The following is a 26,217-nucleotide window of genomic DNA, read 5'->3' as shown; positions in this document are numbered from 1 at the left end:
ACACCCCTCTACAGTTAGAAACACAGATGAGGTCACACACAACCCCTTCAGCGCCCCCTGTGGTTAACTCCCAAACTTCAATTGTCATTTTCACAGTAAACAATGCATTTTGAATGCATGTTTTGCTGTGAAAATGACAATGGTCCCAAAAATGTGTCCGAAGTGTCCGCCATAATGTCGCAGTCACGAAAAAAAATCGCTGATCGCCGCCATTAGTAGTAAAAAAAAAAAAAAAAATTTATAAAAATGTAATAAAACTATCCCCTATGTTGTAAACGCTATAAATTTTGCGCAAACCAATCGATCAACGCTTATTGCGATATTTTTTTACCAAAAATAGGTAGAAGAATACGTATCGGCTTAAACTGAGGAAAAAAAAAGTTTTTTTTATATATTTTTGGGGGATATTTATTATAGCAAAAAGTAAAAAATATTGCAATTTTTTCAAAATTGTCGCTCTATTTTTGTTTATAGAGCAAAAAAAAAAACGCAGAGGTGATCAAATACCACCAAAAGAAAGCTCTATTTGTGGGAAAAAAAGGACGCCAATTTTGTTTGGGAGCCACGTCGCACGATCGCGCAATTGTCAGTTAAAGCGACGCAGTGCCGAATCGCAAAAAGGAGCCTGGTCCTTTTAGCTGCATTTTGGACCGGGTCTTAAGTGGTTAAAAGGGAACTCCTACAGACTTGTAGCGGAGCAATAAACAAACCTAACTGTGCAGAAATTCCATTCACATCAATGTTCTTTTGTTGCATTTTTTAGATTTTTACTGCCTGATTTGATAAACTTGACATCTAATGTTCCATGTTGTTTACAGGGATCATGTGATTCCAGCTCTGGACATCCAGAACAAACAATGGTCACTTTTATGGTTCTGTGAAATTGATTGGACCATGCAGCCCATAAATATGTTCATATAGATTCAGAAATATTCAGAGTTTGTTTCCTTGTGCCTATGAAACACTCACATCCTTTGTATAGAGAGTGACAGTCACGGGTCTGTGGTCACAACACGTGGCGGCTATCCAGTCAATGGCCAGTTCTAGTCCAAAAACAAGTAAACACAAGCTAGCAGTGCCGTTCACAAATGTTTGATCGGAAAGTCCCCATTTGACATGGATTGAGATATGTGTGAAGGGCCTTTTAGTCTAAGGCACATTGTATTGCCAAAAGTATTTACACGCACATGAACTTTAATGGCATCCCAGTCTAAGGGCCAGATTCACAAATGAGATACGACGGCGTTTCTCCTGATACGCCGTCGTATCCCTGTTTCTATCTATGCGACTGATTCATAGAATCAGTTACGCATAGATATCCATAAGATCCGACAGGTGTAATTGTTTTACACTGTCGGATCTTAGGATGCAGTACCGCGGCCGCCGCTGGGGGGGGTTTGCGTCGTAAACCAGCGTCGGGTATGCAAATTAGGAGTTACGGCGGATCCACGACGGTTTTTCGCGTTCGCTACGTCGCTGCTAGTCTAGTTTCCCGTCGCAAAGTTAGTCGTTTTTTTTGGTGCCCTAACTTTAGTCAGCAAGTGTATTGCTGTCTAAAGTATGGCCGTCGTTCCCGCGTCGAAATTCAAAATTGAACGTCGTTTGCATAAGCCGTCCGGGAATACGGAAGTACGCTACGCGCGCCGCCGTTCAAAAAAAATGACGTCACGCAAAGCACGGCGGGAGTTAAGAAACGGAGCATGCGCAGTAGGTCCGGCACGGGAGCGCGCTTAATTTAAAAGGCACACGCCCATTTAAATTGGCCCGCCTTGCGCCGGAGGCCGCTGGCGTAGTTTTCATCGCAAGTGCTTGGTGAATCAGGCACTTAAGATGAAAAATTGCGGCGGTGTAACGTATCTAGGATACGTTACGCCGTCGCGATTCTACGTGAATCTGGCCCTTAGTCCGTAGGGTTCAATATTGAGGTTGCCCACCCTTCAGGAGTTCTTCCTCGCATCTCTCTCTCCTACCTTGCCCTCGGCTCTAGTATCTCCCGGTGTAGGCGGCTCAGCCTCTGGCTTCAAAACTGAGTGCGAGGGCCACATGACAAGGGCCTGGTGGGCCAGATTCAGGGGAAATCTCTGGCTTGAAGGTTGTTGTTGTTGTTTCGGCAAATGCTGGTTTTGTTGTTGTGTTTTTTTTTTTTTTTAAAGTGGCTATTCATTTTTTATTTTGATATTTTTGGCTTCAGTTCTGTCAAAATCCCGCAGTCCCATGATCTTCTGACATGCCATTCCAGTTATGAACAGTCAGCTGAATCCACTCTGTCTACCAGTCTCTGTGGTTGGAATTCCAAGCATCAAGCTGGCAGAACGGGAATAGAAGGGAAATCTTCCAATGGGGACAGTGGTTCTGCTGACTCTTGTGACAACAAGGGGGTTCCTCTCACTTCCTGTTAAAGTGGTAGTAAACTCTGTACTACTACAGGTAAGCCTATAATAAGGCTTACCTGTAGGTAAAAAGAATATCTCCTAAAGCTGTACGGTTTAGGAGTTTTTCCCCCCCGCAATAAGCCGCTGACTGCAGCGGCACATGCGCAGGGGGGTTCCACAGCTAAAGGCTCAGCAGCCGCCGGACCTTGCCTGAAAGAAGTGACGACATCCCCACTCCAGCCACCCACTGACATCTCCCTCGGCGTGGACCAGGTAAGTTCCCCATGCCTCGTTCCAAGTTAAGTATTTCATAATGAGCTAGTATGCGGTGCATACTAGCTCATTATGCCTTTTGCCTTTCAGGTATGCAAAAAAAAAACAAGCTGCTGCGGGTTTACTACCGCTTTAAGGCTATGACTGCTGCCTGCCTATGTAAATAAGGCAGATTGCCGTTCTGTCAGTAGGGAAGGCATAGATCCTGCAAAGCAGAGAGCGGGATCCACGCCTTCCCCTAGTAATGGCACCTCCCACAGTACACTAAACCACTGGCCAGGCACAGTTAACCCTTTGATCGCTCGGTGTTTAACCCCTTCCCAGCTAGTGTCATTACTACAGTGATAGTGCATATTATTAGGCGCTGAGCACTGTATTGGTGTCAGGCCCCGTACAGACGACCGAACATGTCTGCTGAAACTGGTCCGCGGACCAGTTTCAGCAGACATGTTCGGTCGTCTGTACAGCCGAGCGGACAGGATTCCAGCGTACATTTGCCCGCCGGGCCTTTTTCGAGCGGGCAAATATTTCTAAACATGTTTAGAAGCATGCCCGCTGGAATCCTGTCCGTCGGACATGTTCGGTCGTCTGTACAGACCTACCGTACATGTCCGAGCGGCCGCCATCCCTCGCATGCGTCGAATGACTTCGATGCATGCGTGGAAGCATTGAACTGCCAGGGCCGCGCACGTCGCTGCGTCATCATTGCGGCGACGGCACGGCCTCTTCGCCGCGTATCGAGTACGCGCGGATTTCTGTATGATGGTGTGTATAGCCATCATACAGAAATCTCCGGGCAGACATGTACGCTGAAAACGGTCCGGCGGACCGTTTTCATCGTACATGTTTGCCCGTCTGTACGAGGCCTTACTGTTGCCCAAAATGTGTCAGTGTCCAACTGTCCGCCGCAATATCGCAGACTCCCTATAATTCGCTGATCGCCGCCATTACTACTAAAGAATAAATAAGTAAAAATATCCCGTAGTGTTTTTTTTTTTTTTTGCTTCTGGTTAGGGGTGACTTGGGCGTCGCATGGGAGAGAGTAAAGTGGGTGCCCGAAGAGACATTTTTTTTTACCAAAAATGTTTCTAATTTTTTATTGGATGTTTTATAATAAAGTAAAACATTTATTTATTTGTTGTTTATAGCACAAAAAGTAAAGAGGTGATCAAATAGCACCAAAAGAAAACTCTATTTGTGGGGGGAAAGGACATACATTTTATTTGGGTGCAACGTCATACGGTTGTCAGATAAAGTAACCCAGTGCCGTGTCGCAAAAAATGGCCTGGTCATGAAGGGGGTAAAACCTTCAGGAGGTGATGTGGTTAAAAAAACATAGGTGCCTTTATTTATTTTTGCTGCAGATTTTGACGTTTCAGTACATTATGATGATTTGTAAAGGTTTTAATCCATTCTCTTCCTTTTTAAATATGATTGTTCTCGCCAGCTCTGGGGCGGGGTTTGAAATTCTGGGAGTTTAGCTGAACTCGCACGATTTCAAACTGGCATTTCAGTCCGACTTCAGGGGAGGAGATTTGACAGACATCTGTGCGGGTTCATGCACAGATGTCAATTGAAATCGCCCCTGAAGTCGCCAAAAGTAGTACAGAAAAGACTTTTGGGAATCGGTGCGGCGCCGCAAAGTTCGGACTGTACCATTGCTGGCAATAGGCTCCGATTTTGGCATGCGATTTGACATGTAAAATCGCATGTCTAATTGGCCCAATTGGTAGAACGTGAAGTGCATCTTAACCAATTAAGGACCGCCTCCTGCACATATACGTCGGCAGAATGGTACAGCTGGGCACATGTATGTACAGGTATGTCCTCTTTAAATGTCTAGCCGTAATGTCGCAGTCACGAAAAAAAAACGCTGATCGCCGCCATTAGTAGTAAAAAAAAAAAAAATATATAAAAATGCAATAAAACTATCCCTTATTTTGTAAACGCTAAAAATTTTGCGCAAACCAATGGATAAACGCTTATTGCGATTTTTTTTTTTTACCAAAAATAGGTTGAATAATACATATCGGCCTAAACTGAGGAATATATATATATATATATATATATATATATATATATATATATATATATATATTGGGGGGGGGGATATTTATTATAGCAAAAAGTAAAAAATATTGAATTTTTTTCAAAATTGTCGCTCTATTTTTGTTTATAGCGCAAAAAATAAAAACCGCAGAGGTGATCAAATACCACCAAAAGAAAGCTCTATTTGTGGGGAAAAAAAAGGACGGCAATTTTGTTTGGGAGCCACGTCGCACGACCGCGCAATTGTCAGTTAAAGCGACGCAGTGCCAAATCACAAAAACTGGTCAGGTCCTTTAGCTGCCTAAAGGTCCGGGTCTTAAGTGGTTAATGGGGAAGCATAAAATGGGACCCTTCTGCACAGTAAAAAAATGTGCGCAGTACCTCCAAGATTGTAAGCTCTAACGAGCAGGGTCCTCTGATTCCTCCTGTGTTGTATTGTAAATGTACTGTCTTCCCTCCTGTTGTAAAGCGCTGTGCAAACTGTTGGCGCTATATAAATTCTGTATTATAATAATAATATTACCAGGGCACACATACTCCCATAGAACATAATGGTAGTTGCAGCAGTGTCAAATTTCACCAACAGGTGGCGCTGCTATTGAGTACAACAGATCATTGTCCCCGGGCATCTCCAACCCAAGTCCCATTGACATTCATAGGGGATTGGTCGGAAGCTTTCTGAAAATCTCCTTTAATGTAAAGAAAGTTGTGTTTTGGGGGGTATAGTCCCTCCTATGAGATCTCTCACACTTATGTAAGGATTACACGTCCTCATTCTGTCATCTTCTTCTTTTTCTTCTTCTTAATGCCTTTTCACACCACATATAGATTTTCCATCATGTCATCCCTCCCCTTTCATCACCTCCCCACCCACAAGTGTGTCATAATGTCACATATTGTCATTATAGACCCCTCCTAGATGTGGTCAGCACCATCTCTTCCTTCTCTGCCGGGGATTTCTTTTTACAGCAATCTTTTTCTTTTTCTTTTTCAGCAGCCAGGAGAGAATATAGGAAAGGGTTACTATACTGGGCACATTACCTGAACTCTTTATAGTAATTAATGAGTTATTATTGCAATGTTTACCTTGATGTGAACCTGAGCCTCACCTGCCTTACCACAGGGCTTGACGCATTTGCTTTGAATTTAGGAGTCAGCTAAAAGTTTGGAGACAGATTTTTTTTTTTTTTTTTTTTTAACCCTGTCACAGCCAGGGACGTTTTTGCATTTTTTGCACACGTTAAAAAAATTATTTTAGATTACATTAAAACCCCAAACATATCTTTTCTGAAAGCAGACACCCTAGAGAATAAAATAGCAGTCGTTCCAATTTTTTATGTCACACAAATGTTCCTGTAAAGATCTAGGAAGCAAAACATTTCAGTAAAGCAACACATTAAAAGTTAATTTCAGGGGGGCATAAAAACGCAATAAATTGCCCAATATTTTTGTAAAATATAAAAGCTGAGTAAATGGATACCCAACTTGTCAAACCTTAAATAAACATGTCGGTATCCTATATTTTCCATTAGCGACGCTTTAAAAGACCCCTATAAGTTATCAGTTTAGCATTACGCAGGAGGTCTGGTGCTAGAATTATTGCTCTCATTCCGGCATATATGTTGGGGGGGTTCATGTGCTTGAGTGTATACAATTAACAACGGTAGTAAAATGCATGTGGTTACAAAAAAAAAAAAATGACTGGCTGACATCCATCCCCCCCCCGGTCTTCCTTACAGGTTCCCAGCCTCCGGCTACATGAGTGGCTGGGGGCACAATGATGTCTTCTTTTTTTTTGGCGGTGGCAGTTGGCACTGGAAGGTTTCACACTGAGCCAATATAGTGTAACTGTGAAACTGACGTATGTAACTGAATGCAGAGAGAGACCAGCTGTCAAAATTCAGCAGTGATGTCGGGGCCCGGGGTGGATGGGACCCAGCAGCTGTCCAAGAAAGAAAGGGGCAGGGCCACATACATGTAGTGACCCACCCAGATCCCATCCCATTGGCTTGTGTTTGATAGCTGCTGGGTCCTGCCCACCCCCGACATCACAGCTGAATTTTGGACAGCTGGTCTTTCTCTGCATTCCGTTACATATGTCAGTTTCACACACTCATTGGCTCTGGCAGGCGTCAAGTGCTGCTCTGCCAATGGAGTGTGGGGAAGGGAGGAGGAACACTTGTGGGTCGACGGGGCACGGTGCGATTAAATCGTCCGAATTTGCATAATAATCGGCCGATGACGATTTCTTAAAAAGGACAAATATCGGCCGATATATCGGTCGACCTCTAATTCACAGTACCTACTGGTAAGCCTTATTATTACAGAGTTTATTTTTTGTTTTTTTGGTGACAGGTTCTCTTTAATGAGACATGCAGGGTCTAAAAGACCCTGCATGTCTCCCCTGTGCTCCACTGAATGTAATGCAATGCATTACATTCTTTCTTGACCTTGATGGCTGGGAGAATTGTCAAGGGGGATCCGAAAATGACGTCTCCTGGGTAGAAGGGGAGGAGAGCGGACGTTTGTGCTTTGCACAGCGGAGCCCAGGTTGTCCTGGACCCGCCTCCAGCCTGTGACTGGACAGTGAAAGCAGCACAGTGATGAGCTCATCTCTCCGTCACTCAGCTCTCCCCTCTAATTAGGATGCCTCTTGCCAGCACATGAGCTGATTGGCTCTATGTGCTGCTTCTTTCTCTCACACTCCAGCTCTGCTGTACAGGAGCTTCAAATTTCTGATACCAGGTCACATTCAGGTACCTAAACTGCTTGCATTTAAAATGACTTATGTGTTATTGATTACAGAGATGCATTCATTTGGAGCTTGTAGGGCTGCGTGGAGTTAAAGGGGTTGTAAGGGTTCGTATTTTTTGGACCCCTACCCCCCCCCCCCCCCGTTGGAACCCACTGCTGTCAATCACATCCTATGATGCGGCCGCCGGGGGGGGGAGAGAGAGGAGTCATACACTTGGCATCTATGGATGCCTGGTGTGTGCCTGCCAAATTAACCCCCTCGGGAAAGAGCTTCCCAGAGGGGGTTAGCTTTAGCGGGGAGGAGCCGAGAGAGCCGCCGTAGGACCCCAGAACAGGAGGATCGGGGCCACTCTGTGCAAAACGACCTGCACAGTGGAGGTAAGTATAACATGTTTGTTATATAATTTTTTTTTTTTAAACAAACCTATATAACCCTTTTAAGCTTTAAAACATTTTTTTTTTTTTTTTTTTAAATAACAAACATGTTATACTTCCCTGCCCTGTGAAGTGGTTTTGCACAGAGCAGCCCCGATCCTTCTCTTGGGTCGCTCACAGGCACTTCTGGCCCCTCCATCCTTCCGGGTGCCCCCACAGCAAGCAGCTTGCTATGGGGGCTCCCCAGCAGGCGTTTTCCGAGCCGTGGCTCTGTGTGTCCATTCACACACGGAGACGCAGCTCAGCTCCTCCCCCTCTGTCTCTTGATTGGCTCACTGGCTGTGATTGAGAGCCAAGGCTCTCGTTGACATCCCTGGATCGAGAGGGGGCTCAGGTACGTATTAGGGGGGCTGCTGCACCCAGACGTTTTTTTACCTTCATGCATAGAAGAATGCGTAAAGATAAAAAACCTTATACCTTTACAACCACTTTAAGAATCTAGGCCATCATTTGTATGTCAATCACGGCACTACCTGCCTAGAGTTTGCATGTTCTCCCTGTGCCTGCATGGGTTTCCTCCAGGTACTCCGGTTTCCTCCCACACTCAAAAGACATGCTGGTAGGTTAATTGGCTCCTGTCCAAATTGGCCCTAGTATGTATGAAAGCGAGTTGGGGATCTTAGCCTGTAAGCTCCTTGAGGGACTGATGTGAATGTACAATATACGTAAAGCGCTGTGTAACTTGTTGGCGCTATAGAAGTGCCTGTAATAAATAAATCAGAATCTCTGTATTCTAAGTGGTTGTTATTTCAGCATAGTTCTTCTTTCTGAAGTCTGTGAATGAGACACTGATGGATCATGAGTACCATTTGAGGAAGCTTTGCTGTAGATCAAGGGAAGTGCAGCTTGTCTGCTTTATACGGAACATAATAAATGATTATAATTCCATGAACCCGGCGCAATTGTCTGCATGCTGAGATGCATGCTCTGTTGTCCATAGGAGTAAAGGCATCCTTTGTTGAGTCAGTGAGTCAGTCAGTCAGATCAGTCAGTCAGTGTCAGCGGTGGAGTAGGGCGCTTCGGACCTTCCGCATACGAGCCTGCTTCCACCCAGACCTGGCAGTCAGAGGCTAGGCAGCTGCTAGGCTAGACGCTCCACGAAACAAGCTCCCTGGAACCAGCATCTCGCTCTCCACGAGGACTTCTCTCTTCCGCAGGTAAGACCCTGCATCTCAGGGCCTGACATCCTGGGGATCCACTGACGGCCGTCCTTATCAGGGCAGCCGTCACACAGACCCCACACTGCGGCTTTCCATACTACCTCTCGCCGGCATCTATCGCCCGCACGGCCACCCACTTTGTGGTGGTCCCAAATCACCCCCCCTGGGTGTATTTCCGGCGTTTCTGGGTGTTCTTTCACCTCCGCGCCGGCCTGCTCCTTCTCGCGGCCGCCGCACCTTAGGAAAGCCCGCGGCTTCAGCCGCGGCCTACCGGCGCGCCGCTCTTTTTCTCCTTACACTTAATTCCTAAGCACAGTTTGCTCTGGATATTCACCCCCACACCCCCAGAGGCCCCCTGCTCAGCAACTTTATCGGTAAATAGCATTTTTACCAAGCTGACAGCCCCCCCCCCAGCCCGGGTCCTGTGCTTTGCCTGGCAGCCATTATTTTGGTACACCCAGCAGCAGTGACACCCAGCAGCAGTGACACCCCTTTTTTCCCCTCCACAAGCCGTTAGTCTTTTGATCCAGGGTTTTGAGCCGATCGCCTTTAGGGATCAGGAAGGAATTTTTTCCCTGCCGCAGCACATTGGCCAGCTTGCCCAGGGTTTTTTGCCTTCCTCTGGACCAAAAATAAAATCCCATTTCCCTTGAGCTAGGATTCTCGAATCCTCTCTCTCCCTACGCCCGCACCCCAGCCCTTGGTGACTGGCAGCAATGGTTAAGTTGCGTTACTCTGCAGAAACCATTTGGGGTCTGAGACAATTCGCTACTACATTGCCTGCCGCCACCACAATAACCTTAAAATCAGATCAACTTTTGAGGTTCGATCATCGATCGATCATCAAATATTTCAATCATTCAACACAGCTCAAGCACATATCATGTGCTTTGCTTAACACTAGATCAGCAGTTAAACACCGATCAGAAATCCATGATTTCTTACTACAATACGATCTAGACTGCCTCTTTATTACGGAAAGTTGGCTGTCAGACGATTGCAACACCATTCTCGGAGAACTGGTGCCAGCAAACTATCGCATCTTAACGGAAAATAGAATAGGGCAAAGGGGAGGAGGACTGGCGGTGATTCATAAGTCGCATATTGCAATCACTAAACCGGTCCTTCAAAATCCTCTTCCTTTCATGGAAACCCTTACGCTTCAACTTCAAGCTCATTCTCAGGAGACCGTTCATATTCTCCTCTGCTATAGGCCCCCTGGGCCCAAATCGCAGCTGATTTCAGCATTAACGGAGTTCATTTCCACCTACACCCTTAGCGGTAATCATCTTTTGCTGCTCGGGGATTTCAATTTGTGGGCTAACTCCTCACAGGATCCCATCGCGGATGCCTGCATCAACCACCTGGAAGGATTGGGACTTCAACAACTTATACGCGGACCAACGCATGCTTCAGGTCACACACTCGACCTAATTTTCAGACAAAATCTGAAAATTAATATTGTGGGAAATGAACCTTTGCCATGGACAGACCACCATGCAATCAGCTTCATAATCCCCAGAACTCCATTAGTCAGGAAAGTACCCAAGCCGGTGACAATACACTGGGCTAGATCTCAGAGGAAGCTCCACTCGGAACTCTTCAGATCCACCCTGGGAAACCGAATTGGGGCTATTCCTCCTCAGCTAGCAGCCTCAGATACTTTGGATGCCATGAATGCAGCTCTGCTACAGTCAGCCGACTTAGCAGCACCAAAGCGCAAACTTCGCAGCCGGGAAAATAAGTCCAGCTGGTTCAATAACCAACTGTCGATATTGAAGCAAGAGCGCAGAAGGGCGGAAGCCTCCTGGAAAAGAAGCCCGTCAGAAGACCACCTCAACATCTACAAAGCAGTAACTACGCGCTATCACAAGGAAATTTTCAAAGCCAAAAAACTTCACTTCTCCAGGGTGATTAACAGCGCACTGAATCGCCCTCGCGAACTCTTCAGGATGGTCACCCAGACCATGAATCCTGGATGTCTAGAAGTCCCCACTTCAGACACCCAAGAGTTCTGCAATGAACTATCGGATTTCTTCATCGACAAAATTGAGAAAATTCGGGTAAGTATTCGGCAAAACAATACTCCACTCAGCCCCGTCTTCAATCAAAACAACGACCGAACGCCTCTACAATCAACTAAGTTCACTTTGGAACCCATCTCCATCGATACAACAAAAAAACTCATTGGTCTGCTGCGCGACAGCACAGCACCGAATGACATCATTCCCACCAAGCTACTGAAGGAATGTGCCGACATCCTGGCGCCTCCGATCACGCAGCTTATAAATCAGTCATTTAAGGAAGGCATAGTGCCTTCCCCGCTGAAAGAGGGCACAATCCTGCCGATATTGAAAAAACCTTATTTGGATCCTATGGACCCAACTCACCGCCGTCCCATAACAAGTCTAAATGCTCTGTCCAAGATAATGGAGAAAGTGGTGGTAAATCAGCTGCAACAGCATCTGGACACCCACAACCTACTCGATCCATTTCAATCCGGGTTCCGCCCCGGACACGGGACAGAAACGGCCTTACTGAAAATATGGGACGATGCGCTCGAGGCCGCAGACGAAGGAGAATCATCTCTCCTGGTTCTGCTGGACCTAAGCGCTGCTTTTGACACAGTAGACCATGGATTGCTACTGAGACGACTAACAGAAGTCGCCGGAGTCTCAGAAGATGCCTTACCATGGTTCTCCTCTTTTCTAGGAAACCGATCACAAACAGTGAAACTGGGATCCTTCACGTCAGAAAAACGCACGGTGTCATGTGGGGTCCCCCAAGGATCCCCCTTATCACCAGTGCTGTTTAATATCTATCTTCGTCCTCTCTTTGATATTATCAGTAGCCATGAACTACTTTATCACTCTTATGCAGACGACACGCAGTTGTATTTTCGCATCTGCCACAAAAAGGATCATCATCTAAGTTTAGAGAATTGTCTCTCTTCAATAGAAAACTGGATGACTAAGAGTTATCTCAAACTCAATAGTGCTAAAACAGAACTCTTTATCTTCGATGCCAGTCGGAAGAAATCACCGACAACAAACTGGACACCATCTCCCATTCTGGGACAAATCATCGCCCCTAGCTCCAAAGTCAAAAGTCTGGGAGTCACGTTTGACACCTTCATGACAATGGACGCACAAATAGGGTCAGTAGTCAGCGGGGCGCACCATTTGATGCGCCTACTACGCAGACTGATTCCATTTATTCCCAAAGAAGACGTAGCAGTCGTGGTGGGATCTATCGTGAATTCCAGACTGGACTATGCAAATGCCCTTTACCTCGGGCTACCCAAGTACCAAATCGCTCGTCTCCAAGTCGTACAGAATACGGCCGCTAGACTGGTGACTGGGAAAAAATCTTGGGAATCAATCTCACCTTCACTGAGATCCCTTCACTGGCTGCCAGTGAAAGACAGAATTGCATTCAAAGCACTCTGCCTGACACATAAGTGCATCCATGGGAAGGCTCCTAGATATCTATGCGACAAGATCAAACCGCACAATTGCAGCCGCATTCTGCGTTCCACCGACCAAAATCTGGTCAAGGTTCCTATAACCAAATACAAGTCCAAAGGAGAAAGAAGGTTTGCTTTCCAGGGCCCCAGGCTTTGGAATGCTTTACCAACCAGCATTCGGTTGGAGCAAAACCACCTGTCTTTCAGAAGGCAGATCAAAACCCTGCTTTTCTGAAAGGCATGAGACACTAACAACAAGCGCCCAGAGGCGATTCAGTTCGCATGTGCCGCGCTATATAAGTTTTTCATTCATTCATTCATTCAAGGCAATAAGAGGCTTGTGTAACTCCAAATAGACTCTTTAACTGACGGCCACACCCGGCCTACAGGAGGATGAGTGTCTGTCTCATGACTGGGTCCTCGGCCATTTTCAAAGGGTGCAATCTCTCTCCCTTTCTCCCTCTCTGTGGTGATGGGCGTTCTCCGTGATGCTTCGCCCTCGCCGTGCAATGACATGTTCAGACAGCACTTGGTGCTTTTTGTATTTCTCCATGACATCCGTCCACACCCCACAGGTTCACACAGGACAAGCTGCTGCTCTTACCTTTCCGCTGCTTTTATTTATATCCCTTAAACTGTGTGCTTATCCAAACAGCGAACTTCTTCTTCTGTGCTTACTTTTGTTCTGTAAAAATATACAGTTGTCATTGTTTTGTTATATCTATTCAATTAATGTAAAGAGATGCCTGTTGATCCTGCCAGAAATGTAAAGTGGTTCTTTTTACCATAAAGCGGAACTTCAGTAATTTTTTTCATCTTTCTCATTCATCTATTAAATCTTCTGCCCTTGTTGTTTTTTTTAAAGCGGAGGTTCACCCTAAAAAACATCTATATACCATTATATCCAGCATAGCCGTACATACCGTTTTATTGTTATTTTCCCCCCGGCTTCAGGCTCCCGCGGGAGTGGGCGTTCCTAATCAGAGGTTAGATGATTGATGTCTGGTGAAAAACTTCCCCTGGCGCATAAGGCGCGTCACGAGTTTTCCGAACTCGAGTCGGCTCTATATGGCGCCTGCGCAGTCAGCTCTACACGGCGGGCGCAAGAGCCATATAGAGCCGACTCGCAGGTCGGCTACTTAAGGAAAACTGGTGATGCGCCTTATGCGCCAGGGGAAGTTTTTCACCAGACGTCAATCATCTAACCTCTGAATAGGAACGCCCACTCCCCCGTATTTATTAACATTTAACATGGGAGTCTATGGGGTGCCCAGCTTTGAAAAATTGGTGCTCCCCGGCCGTAGGTCCCCCAGACAACAAACTTTGCACACTTGTAGGGGAAGAGTGGAGCTGGCCGTTACCAGGTCCTCAAAGTCCGGGAGATCAGGCGCGGGGGGCATTTTCAGCACAAAAATTTGCTAGAAAACTCAGCTTATACTCGAGTATATACGGTACTTGTGTAGATCTGGCCATACATTTATACAATTTTCATGTTAAATTTCCTTTAGATTTACCTTCAACTATGTAGCTCCAGGGCCTGTCTGATTGCATACAAACTTTAGTGTTTAGGGTTGACCTCATATTATAAGGTTTTGGTAAAGCTAAAATAAAGGAACATTGCTAGGTTTGCTTTCAAAACCCATGTGTGGTCATGCGTCCCACGCTTGGCATACCCAAGCAAGTCTGACTCGGTGTAGAAAAATGCTGAGCCTTTTTATGTTCAGTATGAAGCTGTGCTGCACATTGAAGACAATGGCCTGGATTCAAGAAGCAATTGCGCCTGTGTAACCATAGTTACACAGCGCAATTGCTTACTTGCCCCGGCGTAACGAATGCTCCTGATTCAGGAACCTCGTTACGCCGACTGCAGCCTAAGATATGCGCGGCATAAGGCTCTTATGCCCGCATATCTTAGGCTGCATTCTTGCGATGGCCGCTAGGTGGCGTTCCCGTTGTGCTCAGCGTATAGTATGCAAATTGCATACTAACGCCGATTCACAACGTTACGCAAGCCCTGCGTACGCAGTTTACGTTGTTTCCGTACGGCGTCTTTCGCGTAAGGCTGCCCCTGCTTTTAGCAGGGGCAGCCAATGTTACGTATACCCGTCGTTCCCGCGTTGCGAAATTTCAAATTTACGTAGTTTGCGTAAGTGATTCGTGAATGGCGCTGGACGCCATTCACGTTCACTTTGAAGCAAATGACGTCCTTGTGACGTCATTTGCCGCAATGCACGTCGGGAAAGTTTCCCGACGGAGCATGCGCTCTACGATCGGCGCGGGAACGCGCCTAATTTAAATGATTCCCGCCCCCTACGGGATCATTTAAATTGCGCGCGCTTACGCCGGGCATTTTGCCGGCACGCCCACGCAATTTACGGTGCTACTGCTCCGTGAATCAAGGGCAGCGCAGTAAATTTGCGGGGGCGCAGGGCAAAAACGTTGCCCTGCGCCTCCGCAAAAAAAGCGCAAATGTACCTGAATCTACCCCAATGATCATAACACACTTTGTAGATAAAGGTGGGCCCTGTGCTGATTACTGTTGGCTTTCCAAGTACAAGGAAAGTTGATCATTTTCAGTGATTTCAGCAGATCCTAATTTTAAATGATCTCTAACTTTACATCATTGCAAGATTATTGAAAATGACACAACGTTCTGTAGTTCCCTTTTTTAAAAATGCCGTTCTGTACCTGATCCCCCTGTGTAGAAGCAGCACTTCTGATGCTACTGAAGGGTGTGGACCTCAGGCGGCTGGAGAACTGTCAATGGCATGAACTTCACGCTCCGTTGTGAACAGCAGTTGCCGCACCATGTTTAACAGATGTAGCAGCTTGACTTGGTCCCAGTGCACAGAGCCCAGTCTGTGACGAGCATCAGCAGCTGCCTACATGAGGAAAACGCAGCGATGTCAAAGTCCAGTCTATAAGCAGAGACACAGATGTCACAAGGCTGCCCTATTAGGACTGTAATTGCATTATAAGCCTGAGTTTAGTCTATTACTTTAGTGCTTATTGTCTTATATCAGCCTATATTATTTAAAGGGGAGTTCCAGGAATTTTTAATGTTTATTAAAAGTCAGCAGCTACAAAATTGTGTAGCTGCTGGCTTGTAATAAACATGCACTTACCAGCTCCACGGTCCAGCGTCGCGCCAGCCGGAGCTCCGCTCCTCTCCCCCCCCCTCCCCCCTCTCAGGCCGGCGTCCTCATTGTTACTGTGGGCACCCGGCCGTGACAGCTTTCGGCTTCACAGCTGGGCACTCACTGCGCGAGTGCCCTTGCGATATCTGGTTGCACAGGCGATCGCCTGGGACCTGTCACGTGTCCCAGGCCATCAACCTACAGGGAGGGGCCGCCAAAAGGCGATATGACGTATCACCTTAGCGGCCCCTGGGCGGAAGGAGGAAGTGAATCCCCCCCCCCCCCAATAAAAATTTGGAAAATTTTAAGGGGTGTGAACACTTTTTCACGGTGTGTGTGTGTGTGTGTGTGTGTGTATATATATACAGTACAGACCAAAAGTTTGGACACACCTTCTCATTCAAAGAGTTTTCTTTATTTTCATGACTATGAAAATTGTAGATTCACACTGAAGGCATCAAAACTATTATGAACACATGTGGAATTATACATAACAACAAAGTGTGAAACAACTGAAAATATATTTCATATTCTAGGTTCTTCAAAGTAGCCACCTTTTGCAGCAGACACATCTCTAGAACTGGTAAGAGGAGACTGTGAGAATCAGGCCTTCATGGTAGAATATCTGCTAGGAAACCACTGCTAAAGAAAGGCAACAAGCAGAAGAGACTTGTTTGGGCTAAAGAACACAAGGGATGGACATTAGACCAGTGGAAATCTGTGCTTTGGTCTGATGAGTCCAAACTTGAGATCTTTGGTTCCAACCCCCGTGTCTTTGTGCGACGCAGAAAAGGTGAACGGATGGACTCTACATGCCTGGTTCCCACCGTGAAGCATGGAGGAGGAGGTGTGATGGTGTGGGGGTGCTTTGCTGGTGACACTGTTGGGGATTTAATCAAAATTGAAGGCATACTGAACCAGCATGGCTACCACAGCATCTTGCAGCGGCATGCTATTCCATCCGGTTTGCGTTTAGTTGGACCATCATTTATTTTTCAATAGGACAATGACCCCAAACACACCTCCAGGCTGTCTAAGGGCTATTTGACCAAGAAGGAGAGTGATGGGGTGCTGCGCCAGGTGGACTACCTCTTGAAGCTCATCAAGAGAATGCCAAGAGTGTGCCAAGCAGTAATCAAAGCAAAAGGTGGCTACTTTGAAGAACCTAGAATATGAAATCTATTTTATTTATTTTTATATTTAGTTTTGATGCCTTCAGTGTGAATCTACAATTTTCATAGTCATGAAAAAAAAAAACTTTGAATGAGAAGTCTGTACTGTATATATAAAATAATATATAGCAAAACCTTTTTCCCAGGAGGTTGTCTAGGGTACATAAATGGTTTCAAGTTGTAGGTTGGGCCAAAATAATTTCTAAGCTGCCTGTAGGACTGTACTGTGGCACATCTCTGTAGAAGATCTCCCTGGGGTAACAGAATCTCATACTCACCCCATTATGGCTTACAGAAACAAGAACCTCATGCTGCTCGCCTTTTTAATGCTTATGCAATGATTCTCCTTGACCACCTTTTTGGCAGTCGTGTCGGTTGTACTCCGCTATACAGTTAGACTCTGATAAATATTTTTGCACATGATGAATTTGATGAACTTTTGGGCCATAAATATGAATCCAAAACAAACTGAATTCTTTGTTCTTGTTTCACAGGTTTTGGCACTAAAAGCAAGAAGTGGAAAGTTGTTACCAGAAGAGTATCAAGGAGGCTCATTCAGGTATGAACATCACATCTCAGACCCACGTGAAGTGATCCTAGGGTCACAGGCGCCTGGGTGCAGAAATATTTCTGGCGCCCCCACATGGGCGTGGTCATTTTTACTAACTCCTCCCCTTTACACATGTTTCTATGGCAATGACTCAACCACAGAGATGCTCCCCTACAAAGTCTTCATTACCCTGGGATCCTTACATGATCTCTTAACAATAAACAAAATACAGGAAGAGAAGCAGAGTACTTTATTGGGACCTGGAGGGGGGCCTCTCTGATGGACACAGAGAGGACTTCTGTTAGAAAGACCCCCAGACAGACTACAGACATGATACAGGAGATGGTCAGAGACTGCAGACATGATACAGGAGATGGTCAGAGACTGCAGACATGATACAAGAGATGGTCAGAGACTGCAGACATGATACAGGAGATGGTCAGAGACTGCAGACATGATACAGGAGATGGTCAGAGACCACAGACATAGTACAGGAGACGGTCAGAGACCGCAGACTTAGTACAGGGGACGGTCAGAGACTGCAGACTTAGTACAGGGGACAGTCAGAGACTGCAGACTTGGTACAGGAGACGGTCAGAGACCGCAGACTTAGTACAGGGGACGGTCAGAGACTGCAGACTTGGTACAGGGGACGGTCAGAGACTGCTGACTTAGTACAGGGGACAGTCAGAGACTGCAGACTTAGTACAGGGGACGGTCAGAGACCGCAGACTTAGTACAGGGGACGGTCAGAGACTGCAGACTTAGTACAGGGGACAGTCAGAGACTGCAGACATGATACAGGAGATGGTCAGAGACTGCAGACATGATACAGGAGATGGTCAGAGACTGCAGACATGATACAGGAGATGGTCAGAGACCACAGACTTAGTACAGGAGACGGTCAGAGACTGCAGACATAGTACAGGAGACGGTCAGAGACCGCAGACTTAGTACAGTGGACGGTCAGAGACTGCAGACTTAGTACAGGGGACAGTCAGAGACTGCAGACTTGGTATAGGAGATGGTCAGAGATTGCAGACATAATACAGGAGATGGTCAGGGACTACAGACATAGTGTTAGGAGATGGTCAGAGACACATCAGTTCTGGACACACACCTATGCTCAGAACACTAGTTATGGATGGACACAAACAAGGAGAGGAGGAGGGAGGGGAGAACTCTGCCACTTTGGCGCCCCCACCTCTGCAGGCGCCTGGGTGCAAAGCACCCTGTGCACCCTGCCTAGGATCGGTCCTGCCAGGAGGAGCCCAGCCCATCATTAAAGGAGACATCACCAAAGTAGCCATTTTGTTTGTCTTCAGTTCCGCTATTTTGTGTGTCAGTAAAATCTCCTGCTTTTTAGTAAATGTCATAGTTCTAAAAATTAATAGTCCAAAATATTTGAAAGTTACTTCAACGTAAAGTTACATAATAGTAAACCAATTTATTTTGGGCTCTTAAAAAGTTTTGTTCTTGCTTTAGCATATATTTAAACTTCTTCTGCGTGAGTTTGGAGCGGAGCACCTCACGTAAATGTCATAAAAAAGCTGGGTTTGGTTCTAGTATGTTTTGGCAAATGGCAAAATAATGCATCCTACGCGTTTCTGAGGATTTGGCTTCCCCTTCCTCAGGGGATCACACACAGCTCTAGTTTTACACAAACCATGCATTATGACAGCAGCAAAACATGAAGGGCCGGATTCAGCATTGATTTACTCCGGCGTATCTATAGATACGCCGCGTAAATTCAAAGCTGCGCCGGCGTATCTTCTTTCTGTATTCAGAAAGCAAGATACGCCGACATTAGCCAAAGATCCGACTGGCGTAAGTCTCTTACACCGTCGTATCTTAGGGTGCATATTTACGCTGGCCGCTAGGTGGCGCTTCCGTAGTTTTCAACGTAGAATATGCAAATGACCTAGATCTGCCGATTCACAAATTTACGTACGTCCGGCGCTATTTTTTTACGTTGTTTACGTTAGGCTTTTTCGGCGTAAGGTTGATCCTGCTATTATGAGGCGTACGCAATGTTAAGTATGGACGTCGTTCCCGCGTCAAATTTTTTATTTTTTACGTCGTTTGCGTAAGTCGTTCGAATGGGGCTGGACGTAATTTACATTCACGTCGAAACCAATGACGTCCTTGCGGCGTACTTTGGAGCAATGCACACTGGGAAATTCCACGGAAGGCGCATGCGCCGTTCGGGGAAAAACGTCAATCACATTGGGTCACCGTCCATTTACATAAAACACGCCCCCCTCATACTCATTTGAATTAGGCGCGCTTACGCCGGCCCCATTTACGCTACGCCGCCGCAACTTGTGGAGCAAGTGCTTTGTGAATACTGCACTTGCCCGTGTAAGTTGCGGCGGCGTAGCGTAAAAAACATACGCTACGCCCGCACAAACTTACGGCGGGCTACTTGAATCTAGCCCGAAATTTGTTCTCAGTTGCACTGACGCTGCATATAATCTCCATTTAAGAATCGCTGACATTTTGTGCAACTGAAACTGTCATGTTACATGATATTATTTTTATTATGTACTGTCTCTTTAATCCCTATCTAGTTTGACTCTTGTGGCATTCCTTAGTTTGCATGCTGCTCAGTCTCCTCCCCCTCTTTGCTGTATCAGTCATTTTTAATGCTGTAATTCATCTGACCTGTGTCTTTTCTCTATACCTGCATGTAAGAATCGTTCTTTTACCTGTTGTAACTTGCATTCTACGGATCATACGACGAATAAACATCGCCAGATCTTCTTTCATGTGAGTTGTGACTGAGTAAGCTATCTGGAAAGGTGATTTGGGATGGATAATCTCTTCAGGGCAATGAGCTCCATGTGCTACTGAAAAATACATTCATAGCCTTTGTAGCCGATTCAGAATAGTAAAAGAACGTATCCAGCAGCCTGCACAGAGATAACTGCATCACAGGACAGATCATAGTGAAGTGTAACTGTGTGTATTGCATGAGAATTCTGCATACAACCCCAGCACAGCTTTTTACAGCTCCTCACAGTATACAGACACTCTTCACTGCTACAGTCAAGCCTGTGTACTGCAGGCCATCATGAGTGGAAAGGGCTCAGTGTGTGATGAAACACCACAGCATGCACCACACAGAGAAAGCCAGGATGAGGACCCAGAGTCCACTGCATTGACCAAACGCTCTGTGAAACCCACTTGGAAGGTTATAGAGAACTATGAATCCATGAGAACTGAACTAGCAACCAGTTTGAAGCAGATTTGGGATAAAATCCTCACCCACATTGATGTGATTTCATGTCCCAGCCACGAGGTACTGCAACTAGAGGGCGCCATAAAGCATCTCTCTGCTTCATATGAACTCTACCAGACTACAAGCAAGAAATATAAAACTATTCTGCAAAGCATCAACACTGAGGAGTCCTTAGAGCAACTTAACAATGCCCAGCTTCTTAATGAGGAAAGAGAAAGCTTTATCCAGCGAACTAAAGCAAAGGCAGAAGCAAAATTAATGCTGCCACGGGACACTGTATCTCACAAATCTGTATCCACCAGACGTTCTAAAGGTTCCTCTAGATCCCGAAGTTCAAGGCACTCAACGCTTAGTGAACAGCTAATAAATGCCCGCGCCGAAGCAGAGGCTATCAAAGTACGGGCCGCATATGCAAAAAAGAGAGCAGACATGGAGGCCGAGGTTGCAGTAATGGAAACCGAGGCAGCGCATCAAAAGGCAGTAATGGAAGCCGAGGCAGCGCATCAAAAGGCAGTAATGGAAGCTCAAACGGCACGTCAAAGGGCAGCAATTGAAGCTTTAAAGGAACAGAGCAACTACGAGGCAGCTGCAGCAAAACTAAAGGTTTTGGAACAAGCTATCGGTGCAGATGAAAACGCTAGCGAAAGGGTCAGCGTCGAGGCAGATGTAGAAGATCCTTTTGAACGCACTAAGAACTATGTTCTAAACCACAGCAGTGAACACTCAATTACCTCCACGTTTCACGGCAACGCAAGGACTTCACCACATCATCAGGTAAAAGCTGTTCCAGCCACTTCCTACATGCAAACCCACCCCAGTGCAGCTCCCGACTGTCATGCTGATCCCGCATATGTCACAAAACGGCACACAAATCCGCAAGCAAGTCGCCAGCCTCCTGCTAACAGTACTGTTCCAGACCTTCACCCAACAATTCAGCTGAATGCCCTTGCTGCACCATATCTTCCCACGTCTCTTTGCAACGATACCATAAACAATGCAATCCACAACAATCAACCAGCAACCTCCTATGTAAAGTCAGAGGCAACCGATACAACAGAGGTAGTAAAGTACTTACTTCGACATGAGCTCGCCAAGTCAGGCCTAGTAAACTACGACGACCATCCTGAAAATTATAGAAGCTGGAAAGCCGCTTTCAAAAATACATTAGGCGGTATCGGTTTTACTGCCGATCGTGAGCTGGATCTGCTGATCGGGTTGCTTGGCCCACAGTCTACAGAACGTGTCAAGAGCCTCAGGTCAGTTTACATCGACAATCCAACTGCAGGTCTCACCGCAGCATGGGAGCGTCTAGAACAGACTTACGGTAGTCCTGAAGCCATAGAGAATGCATTGCTCAAACGATTGGAAAATTTCCCAAGGATATCTGGTAAGGACAATATAGAGTTCCAGAGACTCAGCGACCTTCTTCTCGAAGTCCAGCTTGCCAAATCTGACCCTAAGCTACCTGGCCTCAGTTACCTGGACACTGCTCGAGGAGTTAACCCTATCGTTTGCAAGCTTCCGCATGGCCTACAAGAAAAGTGGATCCAAGTTGGGTCATCATACAAACGGGAAAACAAGGTTTCCTTTCCCCCGTTCTCCTACTTCTGCAATTTCGTCAGGAACATTGCTGACACCAAGAACGATCCTAGTTTTGCATTCAGCGAGTTCAATACTCCCTCACCTAAAGGTGACAACCTACATACTAGCTACAGGAACCGCAGAGGTCCCGTGTCTGTTAGGAAGACAGACATTATTCCCACTCCCGCCCCAAACAAGAGCGGCAAGATCGAAAACCCAAACCGATTATGTCCCATCCACAAGAAGCCTCATCCCCTCAAAAAATGTATCGGTTTCAGAAAGAAGCCCCTACACGAACGAAAGGAACTCCTAAAGACTTTTGGGGTATGTTATAGATGCTGTGCTTCCACCGATCACTTTGCCAAGGAATGTAAAACTCCTATCAAGTGCATAGAGTGCGGTTCCGAGGACCATGTGCAAGCACTCCATCCCCTTGAGTCCAATCCTTCACAACATGCAGACCTTCCTCCTGGGCAGAACCACAGCGGGAAGAGTACAGATCACGTACCTAATTCCACCATGGTATTTTCTTCGTGCACTGAAGTCTGTGGGGAAGACCACTGTGACAAATCTTGCGCTAAAATATGCCTAGTGAATATTCATCACAAGGATCAGCCAGAAAAGACTTTAAGGGTGTATGCTATCTTAGACGATCAAAGCAATCGATCGCTTGCACGATCCGAACTGTTCGATCTATTTTGCACAAAAGGAGAGGTTCACCCTTACACCTTAGGCACTTGTAGTGGAACTACAGAGGTTTTTGGAAGAAGGGCTCATGGATTTATTGTGTCCTCCCTAGAAAATAACCTACAATTACCCTTACCTACACTTGTAGAGTGTAACCAGATACCAGCCAACAAAGAAGAAATACCTACACCAGAAGTTGCCTTCTACCACCCTCATCTAAGGTCAATAGCCAGTGAAATCCCACCACTTGACAAAGATGCTAAAATCCTTCTTCTGCTGGGAAGAGATATTCTAAGGATCCACAAGGTACACAGGCAGGTCAGCGGACCTCCAGAGGCCCCATTCGCCCAGTACCTGGACTTAGGCTGGGTCATCATAGGCAACGTCTGTATAGGCAAAATGAAAAGGCCTACTAACATTTCTTCATTCAAGACAAATGTATTGCCAAATGGTCGTAATACTCACTTTGAGCCATGCCCACATCACTACTGGGTAAAGGAGAAGGTAACTAGCTGCAAGTTGCAACATTGCAACACAAACCTTTCCCACACCTACTATGACAGCTTTGGTTCTACAGTTTTCAATGTAAGCAGTGAAGACGACAAGTTGGCTCCTTCGGCAGAAGACAAAGAATTCCTTAAAGTAATGGACAATGAGTTCTTTCAGGAAGATTCCAATAGCTGGGTAGCACCCCTACCCTTTCGCCTCCCGAGAGAGAAGCTACCAAACAATCTACATCAAGCAGTCAAAAGATTCTCCTCCTTAAAGCGTACCTTAAGCAGGAAGCCAGAGATGGAAAGACATTTTGTGGACTTCATACAGAATATCTTTGACAGGGGTCATGCCGAACCCGCACCCCCATTGAAAGAAGGAGAAGAATGCTGGTACCTCCCTTCCTTCGGTGTGTATCACCCACGAAAGCCAGACCAAATCAGAGTTGTCTTTGACTCCAGTGCCCAACATGAAGGCTTCTCACTTAACGACATGCTCCTCACAGGGCCCAACTTGAACAACAACCTCATTGGAGTCCTAATTCGCTTTCGTCAAGAACCTGTAGCGGTGATGGCCGACATTCAACAAATGTTCCACTGCTTCATCGTCAAGGAAGATGACAGGAATTACCTCAGGTTTCTATGGCACAAGGACAACGACATCAACAAAGAGGTAATTGATTACCGAATGAGGGTGCATGTCTTTGGGAACAGCCCTTCCCCAGCTGTAGCAATCTATGGACTAAAAAAGACAGCTCAGCTTGGAGAAGCTGAGTATGGATCCGATGCTCGTCAATTTGTTGAAAGGAACTTTTACGTAGACGACGGGCTCAAATCCTTTCCTACTGCTAAAGAAGCAATTAATCTTCTTACCAGAACAAAGGAGATGCTAGCTGTAGCAAACTTGAGACTTCACAAAATTATATCTAACAGCCAAGAGCTAATTAATGCATTTCACCCTGAGGACTATGCTGCCAGTGTGAAAGACCTTGACCTTGGGTCAGACACACCCCCTATACAGAGAAGTCTAGGTCTGCTGTGGAACATCAAGGCAGACACATTCACCTTCCAGGTGTCAACCTGTGACAAACCCTTCACCAAGAGAGGAGTCTTGTCCGTAGTGAACAGCATCTACGACCCACTGGGATTTATAGCCCCAGTCACCATCCAAGGTAAGATGTTATTAAGACAGCTTACTACTGATAACATAGATTGGAACACTCCGTTACCTATTGAGAAACAACAAAGATGGGAGAAATGGAGAGGTTCTCTGAAGACATTAGAACAGCTCCAAATTCCACGTTGCTATGCCCCAGTCTCCATCTCAGCCGCTGTCCAGAGGGAAATCCATATTTTCTCAGATGCATCAGTTGAAGCTATAGCTGCAGTGGCCTATTTGAAGACCTCAGGAGTTAATGGAGACATACACTGCAACTTTGTTCTAGGCAAGACAAAGCTAACACCAAAACCCGCACATACCATACCCAGACTTGAACTTTGTGCAGCTGTGCTAGCAGTGGAAATAGCTGAAGTCATAAAGAGTGAAATGGACATTAACATTGATTCCTTCATATTTTACACAGACAGCAAGATAGTGCTTGGTTACATTTACAACCAAACTAAACAATTTTACGTGTACGTCAGCAATAGAGTAGAACGTATCAGAAGGTTCTCCTTGCCAAAGCAATGGCACCATATTCCCACTGACCTTAATCCTGCCGATTGTGGGACAAGAGCTATATCTCCAGTAGCTCTCCTCGACTGCTTGTGGCTGTCGCCTCCAAGATTTCTTTCTGAAAACTCCTACTCAATTTCCACGGACACTACCTATGAACTGGTACATCCTGACGATGATAAAGAAATCAGGTCTATGTACACCACACTGTGTACCTCTGCGAGTTCAGAACAAAAACTAAAGTCGCATCGTTTTGAACGTTTCTCAACCTGGTCATCAGCTGTTAGGGCTGTTGCTTATTTGATACACATTGCCCACTGTTTTTAACCACTTAAAGACCACAGGTGTTTTTCAGATTTGGTGTTTGCAAGACTAAAACATTTTTTTCTGCTAGAAAATTACTTAAAACCCCCAAACATTATATATTTTTTTTTTTCTAACACCCTAGAGAATAAAATGGCGGTCATTGCAATACTTTTTGTCACACCGTATTTGCGCAGCAGTCTTACAAGCGCACTTTTTTTGGAAAAAATTCACTTTTTTGAATTAAAAAAATAAGACAACAATAAATTTGGCCCAATTTTTTTATATATTGTGAAAGATAATGTTACGCCGAGTAAAATGATACCCAACATGTCACGCTTTAAAATTGCGCCCGCTCGTGGCATGGCGTCAAACTTTTACCCTTAAAAATCTAGATAGGCGACGTTTAAAAAATTCTATAAGTTGCATTTTTTGAGCTACAGAGTAGCTCTAGGGCTATAATTATTGCTCTCGCTCTAACGATCGCGGCGATACCTCACTTGTATGATTTGAACACCGTTTTCATATGCGGGCGCTACTTGCGTATGCGTTCGCTTCTGCGCGCGAGCTCGTCAGGACGGGGCGCTTTAAAAAAAATTTTTTTTTGTTTTCTCATTTAATTTTATTGATTTTATTATTTTTTACACTAAAATATAAAAAAAAAAAAAAATGATCACTTTTATTCCTATTACAAGGAATGTAAACATCCCTTGTAATAGAAAAAAGCATGACAGGTCCTCTTAAATATGAGATCTGGGGTCAAAAAGACCTCAGATCTCATATTTAGGCTTAAATGCAAAAAAAAAAAAAAAAAAAGGAAAATTTGTCATTTAAAAAAATGACAGAAAAAAAATTGTCTCTTTAAGAGGCT

The 26,217-nt window shown here is 45.6% G+C and overlaps 1 protein-coding gene across 1 annotated transcript in view; it reads left to right on the top strand.

The window, feature by feature from the left end:
• PDHX (pyruvate dehydrogenase complex component X) overlaps positions 1 to 26,217 on the top strand; it is a 141,330-nt gene that overhangs the window by 111,372 nt on the left and 3,741 nt on the right. The window contains exon 10 of the mRNA XM_040328088.1: positions 17,313 to 17,377. Within this exon, the coding sequence (XP_040184022.1) occupies positions 17,313 to 17,377 (65 nt within the window). The remainder of the gene's footprint in view (positions 1 to 17,312; positions 17,378 to 26,217) is intronic.

The sequence above is a fragment of the Rana temporaria genome, chromosome 11, assembly GCF_905171775.1.
Source record: "Rana temporaria chromosome 11, aRanTem1.1, whole genome shotgun sequence".
In the NCBI taxonomy this organism is placed as follows: Eukaryota; Metazoa; Chordata; class Amphibia; order Anura; family Ranidae; genus Rana; species Rana temporaria.
This window is presented reverse-complemented; position numbering and strand designations above follow the sequence as displayed.